Source organism: Panthera leo, chromosome A1, assembly GCF_018350215.1.
Source record: "Panthera leo isolate Ple1 chromosome A1, P.leo_Ple1_pat1.1, whole genome shotgun sequence".
Taxonomy (NCBI): domain Eukaryota; kingdom Metazoa; phylum Chordata; class Mammalia; order Carnivora; family Felidae; genus Panthera; species Panthera leo.
Window position 1 is genome coordinate 207,274,386 of NC_056679.1, and position 17,891 is coordinate 207,292,276.

Consider the following 17,891-nt stretch of genomic DNA (forward strand, 5'->3'; position numbering starts at 1 on the left):
GACTAACGGCATTCTGAGTTTGCCACCCTACTGGGTTAAAGTATCTATGGTCACCAAAACAAAACAAACAAACACAAATTATTGCCTGGGGAAATCCTAAATTTTGTGATTTTTAACTTTGAAATAATGGCTACTAAACTCATATTTATTTTCTTCTGCTCTACAACAAAGGAAAAAGTGTTCCTGCATGTGAAGGGAGTAATTCATCTGGGAAGATTTACGATGAGAAGTCGGGATGTCGTGCTGACAACAACTTTCTTGGAGGACATAAAAGCTCTGCCACCTACCTACGCAAAGGGGGAATATTTTGCATTTTTGGAAACCTACGGAACCCACTACAGTAGCTCTGGGTCTCTAGGAGGACTCTATGAACTAATATATGTTTTGGATAAAGCAGCCATGGAAGAGAAAGGTACACCTAGAAACAGAGCTCTTACCTCTAAAGCTGTTTTAACCAATCATTATTCCTGTTGCTAACCTCTTTCAATGATTAAAGGCTTTCAAATAAATTCCTATACACTGCTTCTTTGAGAGAACTCTCTCTCTCTGCCCTTTGGCATCAAAATCCTGTTGAAACAGCAAATAGCAAATTGACTTCTAGACCTCAAACACGATGACTTGATCATGAACTTGATCACGATGGCTTGATCATGACTTGATCAGCAGCACTACTACAAAATGCACAAAATTATACTGCAGTTTAAGATCAGTTGGCGACGATGCTTTGAGTGGAATACTACTTAAAAAGTAGAAAAAGTACAAGAGACATAATTCACATCATTTATTTCTTAATCGATAAATGGGTTCCATTACATGTTTGTCAATACTTTTCCAAAGGACTCTTGAGCATTGGAAGGGAAATAGTGTTCTAAATTTTCTCTGAGGGAGGAGGGAGAAAGTAATATTAAGATGTAAATCTAATGTCTTAAAGCAAAGGTGGAAAATTAGTTTTACCTCATAGAATGACAAGTTTAATCATATGGTGGTAGTTGAATTGACTCCACGTTGAGCAGATGTCTGATCACACTTGAAGTTATGGGAAAGAAGGCCATGGTTGATCATCAATGTCTGCCATGGGTTCAGGAAAGGCCTATGTACTACATAATTACCATACTGGCCTAAAGGTTTCATCTAAGCCTTTTAAGAATAAAGTGCATGCAAAGTGACTGTGTTAATAAGTTTTAATTACTCATTTCGTGGGAAATTGTGGCTAGTTATAATATTCCTTACAGAGGAGATAGATGCCAGCATATCTCCTTTCTCTGCCCTCAAATGTTTTCAGCGTGTCTCTTAGGGAGGGAAGTGTTGCCAAAAAACATTTCCGTGGCTCTTTCTCTTAGCCTCTGTCTGTTTCAAGTGAAGAATTGGATATGGCTATGAGCTTACAGCTGGACACTGTCCTCACGGTTTGTAAACATTTTAGAGATGAAACAACTATGAATAGCCAGAACTAACTGCTCTTGATGCCTCAGTCTAGTCTTGAGCGGGTAGAGGCACTGCCAGGAGAAATGGAATATGAAGTTGTTTGACTTGTACTGCCTCACAGGGCTATATCCTGTGAGACAGCGTAATGAAGCCTCCTGAGTCCTGCCCGGCAGGCTATTTTGATAAATATCACATGGGCAAGGGGCACAAGAGGACTGTGTCTTGAGTGACCTGAAAATCAGAAGAGAAAGGCTCAGCAACGGTGATCAAAACACAAGGAACACTTCAGGCTAAGAGTTGGCTTGGTGAAAAAGCTCCATGAGCTAAAATCTTTAATCTTGGGTAACTCAGACCTACCCACTTAAATTTACTTATCGTCTGACCTTAGTAGACAAGGATCATTAGGTCAATCCTTTGAAAAGGAAGTCATCCTTCTTGCTTCTTCATTGGCAATACCTGAGGACCAAACCACGTCCTACACCTAGATTTGGGATGTCCAGACCCTGTCTGGACAAGAAAAGACCCACAGCTGAGGCAGAAAATCTAAGCTCATTGGGATCACTTAGATATTTTCATACCCATCTTCGGAATCAAAGTCTTTATGCTTCCTAGGTTAAAGTTGGAAATCTAGTATTCTGGATTCCTTGCATGGCCTTCCATTTTTATCCTCCGTTTTCCTTTCATAGGGAAATCCACCTGATATTTTTCAAGTTCTCACTGGTTGTGGGTACACAAAAAATATTTGCTGAATAAATGAATGCTTAAATGTCCCCAGATCCCTACTTCTATATTTTATTATGAAACCCAGGGACTAACTTCACTTCTCCCTTTCCTTTTTCACAAAGCATTTGTGTGTGTGTGTGTGTGTGTGTGTGTGTGTGTGTGTGTGTGTTCTGAAATGATAAATAAGACTGAAAACTGACATGGTCAATGAACTGAGGCAGTTTACCCTTGTAATAAAATAATCATTTTCTCTGCTAAATAGATAATAAAGTATATACTTGAATTAAATATTAGGATTTTTCTTCCTAGTAACTGTAGTATCCACACACCAGTGAGTCAGCTTCCAAAACTGATGTCTACTAAGTAGCATTCATAGGACCAAAGCAAAGTTGTCGCATGTATAAGCCATCTGCTCAAAGCAATGAACTCACTACCTTAATGAACAGAGTCTTCCAAAGAGGAATTGGAGATGTTGATGCATCCCACGACCAAATTATGAAGTCAATACAGAGAAGTGCTTAACAGCCAGACAACTCTGGTTCATATGGTAACTTGGCTAATTGCTGAATCCCACTGGCAGGTAACTTATCTGCTCTGTCGTTCCATATCCTCGTCTGTAAAATGAGGATAATAGAACTTACCTTGAAAGGTTAATGTGAGGATTAAATTAATTGATGCTTGGAAAGATTTTGGGTATATGATGAGTATTCAATATATGTTAGACATCAAAGTCTGTCTCCCATGATGTTAGAAGTAAAGGACTTTACTGTAACTGCCCTATTCTGAGTGATGTCTCTTTTAAACAAGAAGTAAATTTATATGTCCTTTGTTAGTAAGTTGACGAGCAAATTCAAAAGGAGGCCACTAGATTCTAATATTATCCATTCATCAGTTGATGGACTTTTAGGCTCTTTCCATAATTTGGCTATTGTTGAAAGTGCTGTTATAAACATTGGGGTACAAGTGCCCCATGCATCAAAGCAGAGCAGATATGACCTTGCATTTGAGTTCAGTAATAATGTCTAGGAATCCGAGTATGTTTCTTACAAAATAGTACAATTGAAATGTATTTATTGAAGTAATTTAGACATTATTTAATGATTTTCAACTAAATACATTAAACAGGTGTTGAAATAAGGGATGTACAGAGATGCCTCGGGTTTAGTTTGGATGCTTCTCTGAATGCTGGAGCTGAACTCACAGGAAAGATCAATAAAAACGATTGTTTAAAGAGGGGTGAAGGTGGAACTGGTAAGTATGGCCTACCTCACTAGTTTAAAAAAAAGGAGGAGGTGTTGTCAATGAACACTGCCCCGTCACTATGAACTCTCTTTATTGTCCATCCTCTTTACTAAACAAACAAACAAATAAAACCTTTGAGTGATTTAAAACTTTTATTTTTACAGTGGTATGAACACAAGTACCCATGGACATGTATTCATTGGAAACATCATTGCTCAGGCCACACAGTGTGCCGCTCTCGGAAAGGCACTTACACTGTAGTCTTTGTAGATTTGCACATTTATCCTGGCAATGGTAGAAGGCCAATGGTAGAAAATGTCTTCAGCAAAAATCTCCTTTCCCCCCCTAATCTTAGCAAAGTTTCTGAATAGGCTAGTGGCATACTGTATGTGACCATAAACAGAGGAGAAGACTGAAACCATTTCCCTAATTCAGCCTTCCTCCTGGCTCAAAACCCTAATCCGCCTTCATCCAATGAGTCAAAAGGTATAAACTTCCAGTTATAAGATAAATAAGTGCTGGAGATGTAATGTACAACCTGATGACTGTAGCTAACAGTGCCGTGTGATATACTGGAAAGTTGCTAAGAGAGCAGAAACTAAAAGTTTTCGGCCCAGGAAAAGATAAATTTTTTGTAGCTGCACGGGGTGATGCAGGTGGTAATCATTTTGTGATATATGTGTATGGCAAAGCATTCTTTCTAAGTAGACCTTAAACTTTTACAGTGTGTCAATTATATCTCAATAAAACTGGGGGTGGGGGGGAAGTAATCCCAACCCATCCTTAACATTCAACTAGTGCATAACTTTTTTAAAAACATAAATATCTTTAGTATAAATGTTGCTTGTGTTGTTAATACTTAGCAGATTTACAAGAATGAGATAGTGCTGGAGTGCTCAATTTTTACTCTAATCAGAAATCCCTGAGAATATTTTTGGACATACAAATGCTTGAGACTTCCCTTTAGAGAAGCAGCTGATAGTGGGGAGGCAGAGAGAGGAAAGCCTAGTATTTTTAAAAGCATACCCACCACTAACGTGTGGCCATGATAAGAAACCACTGATGAGTGCAAAAAAAAAAAAATTGAACTTGCCATCGAAAGTCCTAATTTCAATATTTGACCCTCAGGCTAGTCTTAGGCTAGTCACTCCACCTCTCTGAGTCTCAGTTTTCTCATCTATAAAAATGAAAAAAGATAAACAAAAATCTTCTTGAAATTCCTTCCAGCTCAAAAAATTTACAACTCTATAAGATTCACAAAAGTGTGTTAAAAGTCTGGAGAGAGAAACTGAAGGAGAGATGAGTAGGAATTTAGGATGGAAAAAAATTTTGTTTTTCACCTGATTCTTTTTTACACTCTCTGATTTTTTTGGTAATATTAAATTAGTTTGAAGCAAAGTTATATAAAATGTAATTATGAAGTAAGTCTGAAAACAAAAAATTTCTAGTACATCCCAAAAGTCACGTTTAGTTCCCACGTAGGCATGGGCATAAGTGATGAATTTGGAATCGTCAATGTATCTAAATCATCATTTTTTTTTTAAGACAACTGGAGTCTACAATTGGCTACTAATAAAACCTGCTCTTGGAGATTTTGGGTGAAAAAATTATATAAGTAAAATTCAATAAATATATTAGACTATACTTTTTGAAAAGGTTCAATAAATGTTGATCAAATGTCACAGAACTATAAATGTTTCACTTATATCCTCTTTCTCTTCTCAGTAAACATCACTAGTGATAACCTTATAGATGATGTTATTTCACTCATAAGAGGAGGAACACAAAAATATGCATATGAGCTGAAAGAGAAGCTTCTCAAAGGAGCCAAAACGGTTGATATGACTGACTTTGTAAATTGGGCCACTTCCTTAAATGATTCTCCAGTGCTCATAAGTCAAAAAGTAAGGGATGTTTATTTTCTTTTTTTTTTTTTCCTATTCTATAAGGTCCAATGAAAATTTTTATTTATTTATTTTTAAAGGTAATAATTTATTTTTATTTACATGCATATAATCATAAGCTTTTTATTTTTTTTTATTTTTTTAATATGAAATTTATTGTCAAATTGGTTTCCATACAACACCCAGTGCTCATTCTAAGAGGTGCCCTCCTCAATGCCCATGACCCACTTTCCCTTCTCCCCCAGCCCCCATCAACCCTCAGTTTATTCTCAGTATTTAAGAGTCTCTTAAGGTTTGCCTCCTTCCCTCTCTGTAACTTTTTTTCCCCCCTTCTCCTCCCCGCCCTGGTCTTCTGTTGAGTTTCTCAGGATCCACATATGAGTGAAAACATATGGTATGTCTTTCTCTGTATGACTTATTTCACTTATTTCACTTAGCACAACACTTTCCAGTTCCATCCACATTGCTACAAAAGGCCAGATTTCATTCTTTCTCATTGCCAAGTAGTATTCCATTGTATATATAAACCACATCTTCTTTATCCATTCATCAGTTGATGGACTTTTAGGCTCTTTCCATAATTTGGCTATTGTTGAGAGTGCTGTTATAAACATTGGGGTACAAGTGCCTCTATGCATCAGCACTCCTGTATCCCTTGGGTAAATTCCTAGCAGTGCTATTGCTGGGTCATAGGGTAGATCTATTTTTAATTTTCTGAGGAACCTCCACACTGTTTTCCAGAGCGGCTGCACCAGTTTGCATTCCCACCAACAGTGCAAGAGGGTTCCCGTTTCTCCACATCCTTGCCAGCATCTATAGTCTCCTGATTTGTTCATTTTAGCCACTCTGACTGGCATGAGGTGGTATCTCAGTGTTGTTTTGATTTGTATTTCTGTGATGAGGAGTGACGTTGAGCATCTTTTCATGTGCCTGTTGGCCATCTGGATGTCTTCTTTAGAAAAGTGTCCATTCATGTGTTCTGCCCATTTCTTCACTGGATTATTTGTTTTTCAGGTGTGGAGTTTGGTGAGTTCTTTATAGATTTTGGATACTAGCCCTTTGTCCAATATGTCATTTGCAAGAATCGTTTCCCATTCCATCGATTGCCTTTTAGTCTTGTTGGTTGTTTCCTTTGCAGTGCAGAAGCTTTTTATCTTCGTGAGGTCCTTCATTTTTGCTTTTAATTCCCTTGCCTTTGCAGATGTGTCAAGTAAGAAATTGCTGCAGCAGAGGTCAGAGAGGTCTTTTCCTGCTTTCTCCTCTAGGGTTTTGATGGTTTCCTGTCTCACATTCAGGTCCTTCATCCATTTCCAGTTTATTTTCGTGAATGGTGTAAGAAAGTGGTCTAGTTTCAGGAATGTTTATTTTCAAATAGAAGACTTTAAAATTTTCTTATTAACTGTAACTGTTGGTTCAGATGAACGGTTAACTTCTTCTGAAAGAGATGTGAGCATTCAAATGCACTCCTATGTCATCCCTGGAAAGAAGTGTGACATAGAGGAAAGGCATGACGTGTGGCATCACACCAGCCCAGGATGAGTTCAGCTCTCTGTCCTTCTCTAAATGTGTAAAGTTTTCTGACCTCTGCAATGCTAAATTCTCCAGGGCTTCATGTTTATTTTGAGGATTTAATAAGATTGCTTGTGTAGAGCCTGTAGCACAGACTGGCACCAAATAGGTGCCCAAGAATTGTTAGTTCCCTTCCATCTGCCCCTGGTTGTCCCTTCCCATCAGGTGGCATCATACCACCACTTCCAACACAGGAGAATCTTTAAGGGCCTTCATGAAAGGGAAGTGCATGAGGTCTCAGAAAATAAGACCAAGGGTGAGCGGTTCTTATGGTCCAGAAATTCCTTCTTTTTTGTATCTTGATTATAGTCTTGAGTTTATAAACCCATTAGTACTTATTTCTAGGGGAAACACACTGCATTGTAATCATAAAGATATAAATGCCAGTGTCATTTAGCCCCATCATTCTTCTCCCCAAACTAACTAAAAAGAGTAAGTGTTTCCCTTTATTCCATATTTGTTTTCCTACTTCCCTTTATAGCTTTCCATTTTCCCTGTGTGTTATAAAATTTTCCCTCAGGTCAAGTTATCTTTTACCTCAATTTCAGTTTGATTAGCCTGAGTTACAGTCATGTTGGCATTTTGATAGGACTAGTTATTAGAGATTTTTGTCACTTCATCCCATTTTATTGTCTTTAAAGAATGAGGGAAGCTACCAAAACCATCTCATTTATGAGAGGGAAGAAGTCGGAAACTGGAAAATTGTAGTCTTTTCCTTTTAGATTGCAGAAATCTAGCCATTCATAAATGTGCTGACATATCTATGAAACTTCAAATATTTTGCCCCACAGGTAGGACAAAAAGGGAGAAAAAGTTGGCCAAATTTGTATGTCTATATGTGAAATTAAAGCCAGAAGAGATCCTTTTTGTTTTATTATGTTTAAATAATATTTATTTGAAATAATAATTATTTGAAACTCAATAAAAATAGATCTGCCAGAAAATCTTAAATAAGAATTAATTTGGAAGATGTTTACATCCAGATGGACACAAATTGTCTTGTTTTCTCATCTCTAAATTCAGCTGTCCTTGTATGGATCCAAACTTGTTCCCTGATCTTTATCATAGTCCAGTGTATTCTAGAGCCAATTTAAAGAATCTCAAGTAAATAAAGCATCTGCTGAAGATTTACTACTAGATTTACCAGAACTATTCAAAGACCTTCATTAACTCTATGGGACAGTCCTGCTGGCTGGATGCAAAGTATAGTTTATCCTATTTTCAAGGGCAACTATTGACTCCAGATATTTATTTATTTATTTATTTATTTATTTATTTATTTATTTATATATAAATAAATGGGGGGGAGTGCAGAGGGAGAGAGAGAATCTCAAGCAGGTTCCACACCCAGCATAGAGCCTAACCCAGGGCTCAATCTCATGACCATGAGGTCATAACCTGAGCTGAAATCAAGACTCAGACACAACCAACTGAGCCACCCAGGTGCCCTGACCTCCAGATTTTTAGATTAGTAGGCATTCCATCTAAAATACCTGTATAACCTTCTTTATTCATACATGGGAAGCCTGGACTTTTCAGATCAATATTCTACCTAAGAAAATGGCAACTATAGTGAGTCACCCAGCAACCACTTTTTAAAATTTATCTTCTTGTAGATAAAGTTCAGAAAACAGTTAAAATATTGTGTTCTTTATCGACTTTGCATGACTTTTAAATCCCTAAAGAGATATGAGATATAGTGTGGTTTGACCTTGAAATAGATTCCAAGTTATTTTGATTTTATAAATGCAGTAGAAGTGGTTTTTTTTGTTTGTTTTTTTTTTTTTTTTTTTTTTTTTTGGTTAGTTAGAAGCTATTCCATGAGGTAATTAAGCAATCTATAATCACTAATTAATTCTTTGGTAAGTTGAAGCATTCTATTGTCTATGGATGACACCTTCAAACATCAGGGATAGTCTTAAGAATTGATCCTTCTATTTAACTATTTAAAGAATTGGTGAAACCTCTTGCCACCCACACTCCCCACCACACTAAACTATTAACTGGCTTATGTTTAATCCTCTGAGCAAATGAAATCCATTATCTAGATATTTATGTTGCAAACAGTTTATCTTGGAGAAAACACTGGGAGGTTATATTACTCTAAAGAATTTCACACAGATTTTCTAAGTAAAGCAGTTATATATAACACAACACAACATAACAGCATAATTTATTTTTCCACACTAAACTAAGAAAAAATAAAATAAAAAATAAAGTAACTATGGCCATGCTCTATGAAGTAGAACCTCATGGCTCTGATTCTCCATTTGTCCGTGTGCTTCAGCAGACCCCAAACCTCTGTTTGAGGAATGTGTTGACCCAGCCCAAGAATTTTTTCTCAGCCCTTCTTCAGGCAGAGGAGAAAGAGCCTCACTTTCAGTATTCGCTTTTGTCAGAGTCTTCAACTTTCATGAAAGTATATTATTTCTATTTCCAGCTGGCCTGAATGTTAACACAACATTTCTACATTTTATCTCAACAGAATAGCTGAACTTTGGTTTCTTCTTAAGCTTACCACTACAAACTAGTTATAAAAATGTCAGTTGAGGAAATTACATTTATTAATGATTGCCTGAGAGATATAAAGTTTATTATTTCCTCTAAAGCAATAGCAGCAGAGATCAGTATAGCTAGCATGTAGCAAATTGGCTTCCTGTAAAGTTTTGTTTTTGCCAAGTTATATAACTCACTGCTTTATTTACTAAAAGGATGTTACATAATACAGTGTCTCCTTTATGAGCACTCATGGGAGATATTACTCTTTAAACTCAGTTTCATGGATCATTTTGTTTCTCTTGTGAACGACGTAAATATTTCTTAAATGCATGTGACCATTAAATTCAGTTGTCTTACTTAGTGCACTAGAAAATATCCCCAAATTTGTGACCCACCTCATGCCAATGGGTCAGTCCTCCTGGCATGAATTTTGTGTTGCCTTTGCCTTCATCTTGCCTTTTATCCTCCATCCTCCCTCTCTTGTTTCCCTTAACCAGTCTTATGCACCCACATGTCAAGCTATATTGAGCACTTTCTGGAACAACCTAGGTAATAATGAATCATTTACCTGCCATTTTTGTTGTGCAACTCTTCGCAGTGAGGCATCGGATGTTAAAGAGCATAAGTATTTCAAGGACCTGTAGTTACGGTGCTCTGTGTTGTCCTCATTACTGTTATAAAGATGTAGTGAAAGTCAGTCCTAACTCACTTGTATAGGGATAAAAATAACACTCATATGGGGCGCCTGGGTGGCTCAGTCAGTTAAGCCTCCAACTCTTGATTTCAGCTCAGGTCATGATCTCATGGTTTGCGGGCTTGAGATCCACATAGTGCTCTGCGCTGACAATGCAGGAGTCTGCTTGGGATTCTCTCTCTGTATATATAAGAAACTTCAATTTACTTCATTTTATTTATTATTTTTTAATGTACTTCATTTTTAAACTATATTTCAATTTATTTGTATGTTAGCATGTTTCATGACTACAAATAGTAGAAAGATACAATTAGCTAGTGTAGGAGACAAAGGAGAACTGTTCTCTTAACTAATGGAAAGCCAAAGTTTATCAGAAAAAGACACTTCACCAAGTACATTTTCATTGTTCTTTGTCTTCTTGAGGGAGTTTTGCCCCCAGGGTTTGAGGCTTCTCTGAAATTATGGTCATTACATGACCTTCCTCTTTATCTCTTTGAACACTTTGTTTATGCATTTCTTCCACATTGTCGTTTCCCCATGACCCTCTCTTCCTGTATCTCAGATTATCTGGCCTTGACTTTCCTTTAAAAGGTAAAACAAGATGAATGTCTTTTCCCAAAAATCAAAATAACTCTGCCACATGCTTATGTTGTTCATGCCAATGTGGCAATGTCTGTAAGAGGCTACTTTCTTCCAAATAAATATAACATAGTTAAAATCTAAATCCTATATACTAATTTATAAAATAGTGTGCTGGTGAACATTTGCATTGACTGTGGAAGTTCTTGGTATATTCTGGATATAAGCCTAGTCTCACTTAAAGGTATTATAAAAGGTTTTTTTTTCATTTGAGGACCTTCACCTTTCAATGATATTTTTTGTAACAGATGTTCTCCTTTTTGCTTTTTATTTGGAAATAATTTTAGACTTACTGTAAAATGGCATAAATAGTACAGACAGTAAACCTGCAAAAATAGCACAGAGTTCACATGCACCCTATAACCGGCAGCCCCTGATGTTAACAACTTACACAACCATCGTGCAGTTAATCAAAATAAGAAAATTAGCATTGTCTAACCTACAGAGCTTATTTAAAATTCACCAGTTTTCCCCCTAATATCTTTTATCTGTTCCAAGATCCAATCAAGATCCCACACTGCAACTAGTTGTAATGGCCCCTTAGTCTCCTCAATTCTGGGACAGTTTCTCAGACTTTTCTCATCTTTCAGGACCTTGACATTTTTTGATGAGTCAGCTGTTATGTCAAATGTCCCTCAATTTAGGCTTACAGAAGATTGAGGTTATCCATTTGGAAAGATACCACAGAAGTGACGTTGTGTCCTTCTCAGTACATCATATCAGGAATTATAATGTTGTTTTTTTTTTTTTTTATTTTGACATAGTCAAATATATATATATTTCCTTTCATTATAGTTAGTGCCATTATGTCCTGTTTAAAATCTTTCCCTACTTCAAGGTCTTGAAGATGCTGTCCTATATATTTTCTTGCAGAAGCTTTATTGTTTTGCTTTTACTTTTTGATCTACAATAAAACCAGATTTGTTTTTCTGTGAGTGACATAACCTTTGAAGTGACCTTTTAAGAAATCTCCTATGAATATCTCATTGTCCAAGAACAATTTCTATCATTGATTATATCTATTAAAATCAAATATCAGACTTTTTACTTAGATGATTTTAAGATCTACTCCATTATCTTTGTTTTTTTAGTAGTTTTACCCTGATATGGCTATGTGTGAAAAGAAAAAATTATAGCCTTGCTCTTCATTAATGGGGTACCTCTGTATCTTCCACTGGCTTGTTTTACTCTCAGCCATTAACTCTTCAAATATTGCTTCTTAAATATTCTCTCCTTCTGGGACTCAAATTATATGGATCTTTTCTCTTCTCCCCCTAACCATTTTTACTATTATTACTTTAGAGAGAGAGTGGAAGAGACATAGAGCTCCAGCATGGAGCCCAATGTGAGGCTTGATCCCACAATTCTGGGATCATGACCTGAGTCAGAATCAAGAGTCAGATGCTTAACTGACTGAGCCACCCAGTCACCCTGTCTTTTATGTTTCCTACCTTCTTTCTGTATTTCCCAATCTTTTATCACTTTATGCTTCATTGTCAGTATTTTCTCCTTACCTATATTCTAATTCATTAATTTTGCTTCTGTTGTATCACAGCTTCTATTTAACCAGTCCATAAACTGGCATATTAATGCCAACTTTTTTTTTCTTTTAACATTTATTCATTTTTGAGAGACAGAGAGAGACAGAGCGTGAGTGTGGAGGGGCAGAGAGAGAGGGAGACACAGGATCTGAAGCAGGCTCCAGGCTCTGAGCTGTCTTGAACTCACAAACCGTGAGATCATGACCTGAGCAGAAGTCAGAAGCTTAACCGACTGAGCCACCCAGGCACCCCCAAAATGTTTATTTATTTATTTTGAGACAGAGAATGAGCAAGGGTGGGGGAGACAAGAGAGAGAGGGAGACACAGAATCCAAAGCAGGCTCCAGGCTCTGAGCTGTCAGCACAGAGCCCGATGTAGGGCTCGAACCCACGAACCTCAAAACGGTGACCTGAGCTGAAGTCAGACGCTTAACTGACTGAGCCACCCAGGTACCCCTAATATCAACTTATAATATCTCTATTTGTTTATTTTTCCCAAGTCCTCTGTTTTAAAAAGTAACTTCTGGTTTTCTGCCACAATTGCTGATCTTCTCCCTTATGGCCCGACTCATGTAAACATAGCGCTTCAAAAGTCTGTCTGGTAGATCAAATCTTGTCATCCTCACAGCTCTGCTTTAGCTTCTAGGGTTTCTACTGGTTCTTGTTCATGTCACCTTGTTTCCTTGTGTACCTAGTTATTTTTATTGGGGGCTGAATATTACACTTTAAAAATTCTTCTAGGAGTAGCGTGAGGCCTTAGAATGATTTTCTTTTCTTCCAAAGAAAATATATGTTTACATCTGGAAAGCTTCTGGGGTTACAATGATTCAAGATTTTTTTTAATGCGAACCAGACTGCAGTCTCTGCAAGGCCACCCACTTCTGGCTCCCTCTCACTTCCAGGACTGTAGGGCTTTGGGTCCCAACCCAAAGCATGGCTTCTTTTCCTTTGCTGTCCCTGAATACCAACCTTTCCCCCCACCCCCACCAGCCCAGTGATGTGCTCCTTTACCTCAGTCCCTCTGCAGCCTGTTCCCAAATTAGGCAAATGTGTCAAAAGGGGACTGTGGCCCAAAAATACTAAGCTCACCTCCCTGAATTTCCACCTCCTCCCAGAACGTAGCCGAATATGTATTACCTCATTAACTCCCCAGGGCCTTCAAGCAGATTTTTAATTTTGGTTTTATTTGTCATTGTCCTCAGAGAAAAAAAGTTCAGTTGACATTATTCAATCCATCATTACCCACATGTAGTATTTTTGTTTTAATCTCTTTCTTGAGTCTTTGGATTCCAGTCCCTTTTAAATTTGTAGCCTCCTGTTTCAAAGTGCTATGCCACACAAGGACCTCAGTTTCTAATGATTTATTTACTCAAAGAAGTCTTTGAGTCACACAACTGAATTTGCTGATATAGACACCTTCTACATATGTTATGGCTTTTCCACCATAAGAATTTTGTTGTTGTTGTTGTTTTAGAGAGAGAGCTAGCGAGTGGGGGAGAGGGGCAGAGGTAGAGAAAGAGAGAATCACAAGCAGGTTCCAGGCTCAGCACAGAGCCTGATACAGGTCTCAATCCCAGGACCCTGGGATGCTCAACTGAGTGAGCCACCCAGGCACCCCACCACCATAGCGACATTTCAAATTCTGTATGACTGGAATGCTCCTCTTTCTGTCCCAGCACCTCAAATCTCAGCGGAAGGGTCATTTTTCTCAGGAAAGCCCTTCCAAGCTTCCTCGATTCAGTTGTAGCAACTATGTATTTGACCCCAGGAATTTATGCAGAAGAAACCATATTACTTCATTTTCTTTAATTCTAATTAAGTTTCGTATTGAGATTCCATCCCTTCCTACTGCTGGAAAATTCATCCTTTAATCATTTGTTGGATGGGGTTCAGGGAGGTCTTATTGCCCAGATCAATACAAGAACCCTGATGCTTCAGTTGGGGAACTGGGAATATATGTATATATTTAATCCACGGTGGTCACCCTAATAACCTCATTGTTCAAACTCACATGTTCCCTTGAAGTCAAGTGGTTCCAAGCCTTCTATGCCAAGATTGTACATGGGAGTCCCTGGCAAAACTGGATCCCTAGTCCTTGATATGGACCTACCTTCTCTAGGGACTCTCTGCTTTTCCTCAAATAGCTGCCAGAGACCCAGTTTATGGTTTCTTGTCCCCTGAGGGACGTACTAAGTCAGGAGGAATCTCCTGCCTCAGTGGCATTCTTCTCACACCCTTTCTCCCAGTAAAAATTCCTCAGTGAGTTCAGGCTTTTATGGGTGGGGGAAAGCCAACAAAGAATTTGCCTTCAGGGGCTTTCTGATCTTGGCCTTGCACACAAAACCCCAGTTTGACAAGAGACACTGGCTACCTGTTGGAAGAGAGGAGGAGGGGAAAAGGCAGCATAAACAATTCACAAAATAATGTCAGTATGTTATCCTGAGAAAAGTTTAAGTCCATGATTGTCCATTTTTAAAACACATATACCCATCCCATATAGTACCTATCATGGTTTCCATTTTATCTTTGTGATTATTTTAATATCAGTTTTCTTGCTTGCATAATGTGACCTCCTTACCTCCATAATGATCACAGAGATCATGCCTAGCTTCGATCACTCCTATAGTCTATCAGCAAACATCATACCTGCCAATAATAATCATTCAATAAGCCTTTGTTGAGGGGCACCTGGATGGCTCAGTCGTTAAGCGTCCGACTTCGGCTCAGGTCAGGATCTCACGGTCTGTGAGTTCGAGCCCCGCGTTAGGCTCTGTGCTGACAGCTCTCAGACTGGAACCTGCTTCGAATTCTGTGTCTCCCTCTCTCTGACCCTCCCCCATTCATGCTCTGTCTCTCTCTGTCTCAAAAATAAATAAACGTTAAAAAAAAACAAACCTTTGTTGAATTAATGAATGGACAAATAATTCAGTGAATGGTACTGCACAAGCTCCATCAGTAGAAAAAGTTCTAAAATTAAATATTTTGCTTTCTTGTAGCTGTCTCCTATATATAATTTGGTTCCAGTGAAAATAAAAGACGCACACCTAAAGAAACAGTATTTAGAAAGAGCCCTTGAAGATTATATCACTGAATTCAATGTGAGGAAATGCAACCCATGCCAACATGGAGGTACTGTGATCCTGCTGGATGGAGAATGTCTGTGTACCTGCCCAATGGCATTTACAGGAATTGCCTGTGAAACCAGAAAAAAGTCAAAAACTTCTCAAGGTGAGAGCAACTTATTTTATATCACTAGGGACAAAACTATGCATTTTGAGGTTACTTAATTTGAAAATTAGGTCTTAAATTAACGTGTATTAAACGTCTAGGCTATCCATGTAAACAGAGGATAAATAGTGAACACATAAAATGGAAAAAGCAGACTTTATAGGTCTTTTAGCATGCAATTTTACATCTTCTGCCTCTACATTTAAACAGAACTATTATTTTTTTAACTGTAATGATTGGCCCTTGAGCAACATGAGTTCGAACTGAATGAGCCCACTTATATGTGGATATTTTACAGTATAGTACTCTACATATATTTTCTCTTCCTTACAACTTTCTTAATAAAATTTTCTTTTCCCTAGCTTACTTTATTGTAATAATACACTATATAACACATATAACATACAAAGTGTGTATTAATCAACTCTTTATGTTATTGATAAAGCTTCTGGTCAACAGTAAGCTTTTAGTAGTTAAGGTTTGGGGGAGTCAAAAGTTATACACAGATTTTCAATTGTGTGGGGCATCAGTACCCCTAACCTTTGTTAGCATTGTTCAAGGGTCAACTGTAATTTTTTTAAGCAAGTAAGCAAAATTCCTAATCTCTCTAAAAGTCTTTTAATATTTTTCAATGAAGGTTTCTTCACATGTTCTTATAAATACCCTTGCATAAGATGCACTTCAAAGTTGAATACCCAAGACCTATGTCTTTTAAGTTTGCTTTTTCGGATTGCAAGAAACAGATACAGACAATACAATTGCCTCCACAATTACAGTTCGTGTTTATGAAGATCTGAAATATAATTTATCACTTTTAAAGATACAAAACCCTCTCAAGATATTCAAAAATTGTTGTAGCAACCTAATTATCTTGTTGTTAATACTGTAATAACACTGCCGTTTTCATGACTCGGTTTATCTCTCTCTTTATCACCTCTGCTTCTACTGCTTCTGACTATCTTTTCTCAGTGCCTTCTGCATTCAAAATTTCCTAAGACTCTATGGAGGATGTCATGGTACACAGCCCGGGTCTGCCTTCAGGATCAAGCACCCATCCCCCACCTCCTATGAGTGTTACCTGCTGACATTTCACAGCTGAGTCTCTCTTCAGGAATTGCCCTGTAACAAGGGAGTGGTGCCCAAGATTATGCTCTCAATCTGAAAGAAGCCCATATCTGATAACTGGTCAATGTGGTTGGTATCTGATGGGCCGTCCCTCTTGCGTCAATCGGGACAGCTCTAGAGCACTATTCAGCTTTGGAGCTTCTTGTATGATTTGCTGAAGCCTCTGTTGCAAGAGCATTACAATTGAACTTCCCCTTATTCCCAGTTGTGCTCCCCATACTCCTAACATATTTTCCCCCAAAACACATGCTAATAAATCTATTGCATACAAACTCAGATGCTCGGAGTCTTTTTCCAAGGAAATGCTATCTGCTACAAAATCTGGTTGGGTCAATTGAATATTATTCCATTATCCAATACATAGTGTTCCGAATAGGAGGAATTTCTAATGATAGCATAAGCTCCTGGCCTTCCTTATGTCTGTTCTATATATAGCGGACTTTTGCCAAGGCACTGACTTTTGTTTCAAACATATATGGACACAGTAGCAGGGTCAATTATCTAAAACAAGGTTTTTATATGTTTGCTTTAATTAAAAGCAAACACTAGACTGTGGGCACAGAAGGTGCTTGGGACTCATGGACTCACAGTAAGATACACTTGTAAAAGACTAACCAAAGACTTGAATTTGGGGAAGGTGTTCAGGAACTATTTGGTATTATTATTATTATTGATGCTCATCTCTACATCTTTTTCTTAATATGCAAGCAAATAAGAAACGCACACACACACCTTCCTTCTCGATTTGTGTTCTTAACCCAATGGTAGTAAAGTATATACACTGATCCATGTCTGGTTTCATCACTTAAAATATATCTTAGAGATGTTTCCTTATTGTTTATTATTATTATTATTATTACTTATTCATTTTTATTTAAGCTAAAAAAAACAGATCACCAATTTCTCCCATTCCACCCCCACCTCCACCTCTCACAACCACCAATCTGTTCTCTGTATCTATGAGTTTGGTGTTTTGTTTTTCTGTTTCTTTAGATTCCACATATAAGAGATTATATAGCACTTCTCTTTCTCTGTATGACTTATTTCATTTGCCATGATGCCCTCAAGGTGCATAAATGTTATTCTTTTTTATGGCTGAATAATATTCCATTGCATACATATACCACAGTTTCTTTATCCATTTATCCATTGATGGACACTTAAGTTGCTTCCATGTCTTGGCTATTATAAATAGGGCTGCAATAAACATAGGGGTGCGTATATCTTTTTGAGTTAGTGTTTTCATTTTCTTCAGATAAATAACCAGAAGATAAATAACCAGAAGATCCACCAGAATTGGTGG

General features: G+C 37.6%; 1 protein-coding gene across 1 annotated transcript in view; it reads left to right on the forward strand.

Annotated features, from left to right (window-relative positions):
- The window catches only part of C9 (complement C9), a 53,506-nt gene extending 36,648 nt beyond the window's left edge, over positions 1-16,858 (forward strand). The window contains exons 7-11 of the mRNA XM_042907946.1: positions 172-412; positions 3,274-3,399; positions 5,116-5,294; positions 15,232-15,463; positions 16,433-16,858. Coding sequence (XP_042763880.1) covers positions 172-412; positions 3,274-3,399; positions 5,116-5,294; positions 15,232-15,463; positions 16,433-16,458 — 804 coding nt within the window. The 3' untranslated portion in view covers positions 16,459-16,858. The remainder of the gene's footprint in view (positions 1-171; positions 413-3,273; positions 3,400-5,115; positions 5,295-15,231; positions 15,464-16,432) is intronic.
- Positions 16,859-17,891: the final 1,033 nt, after the last annotated feature.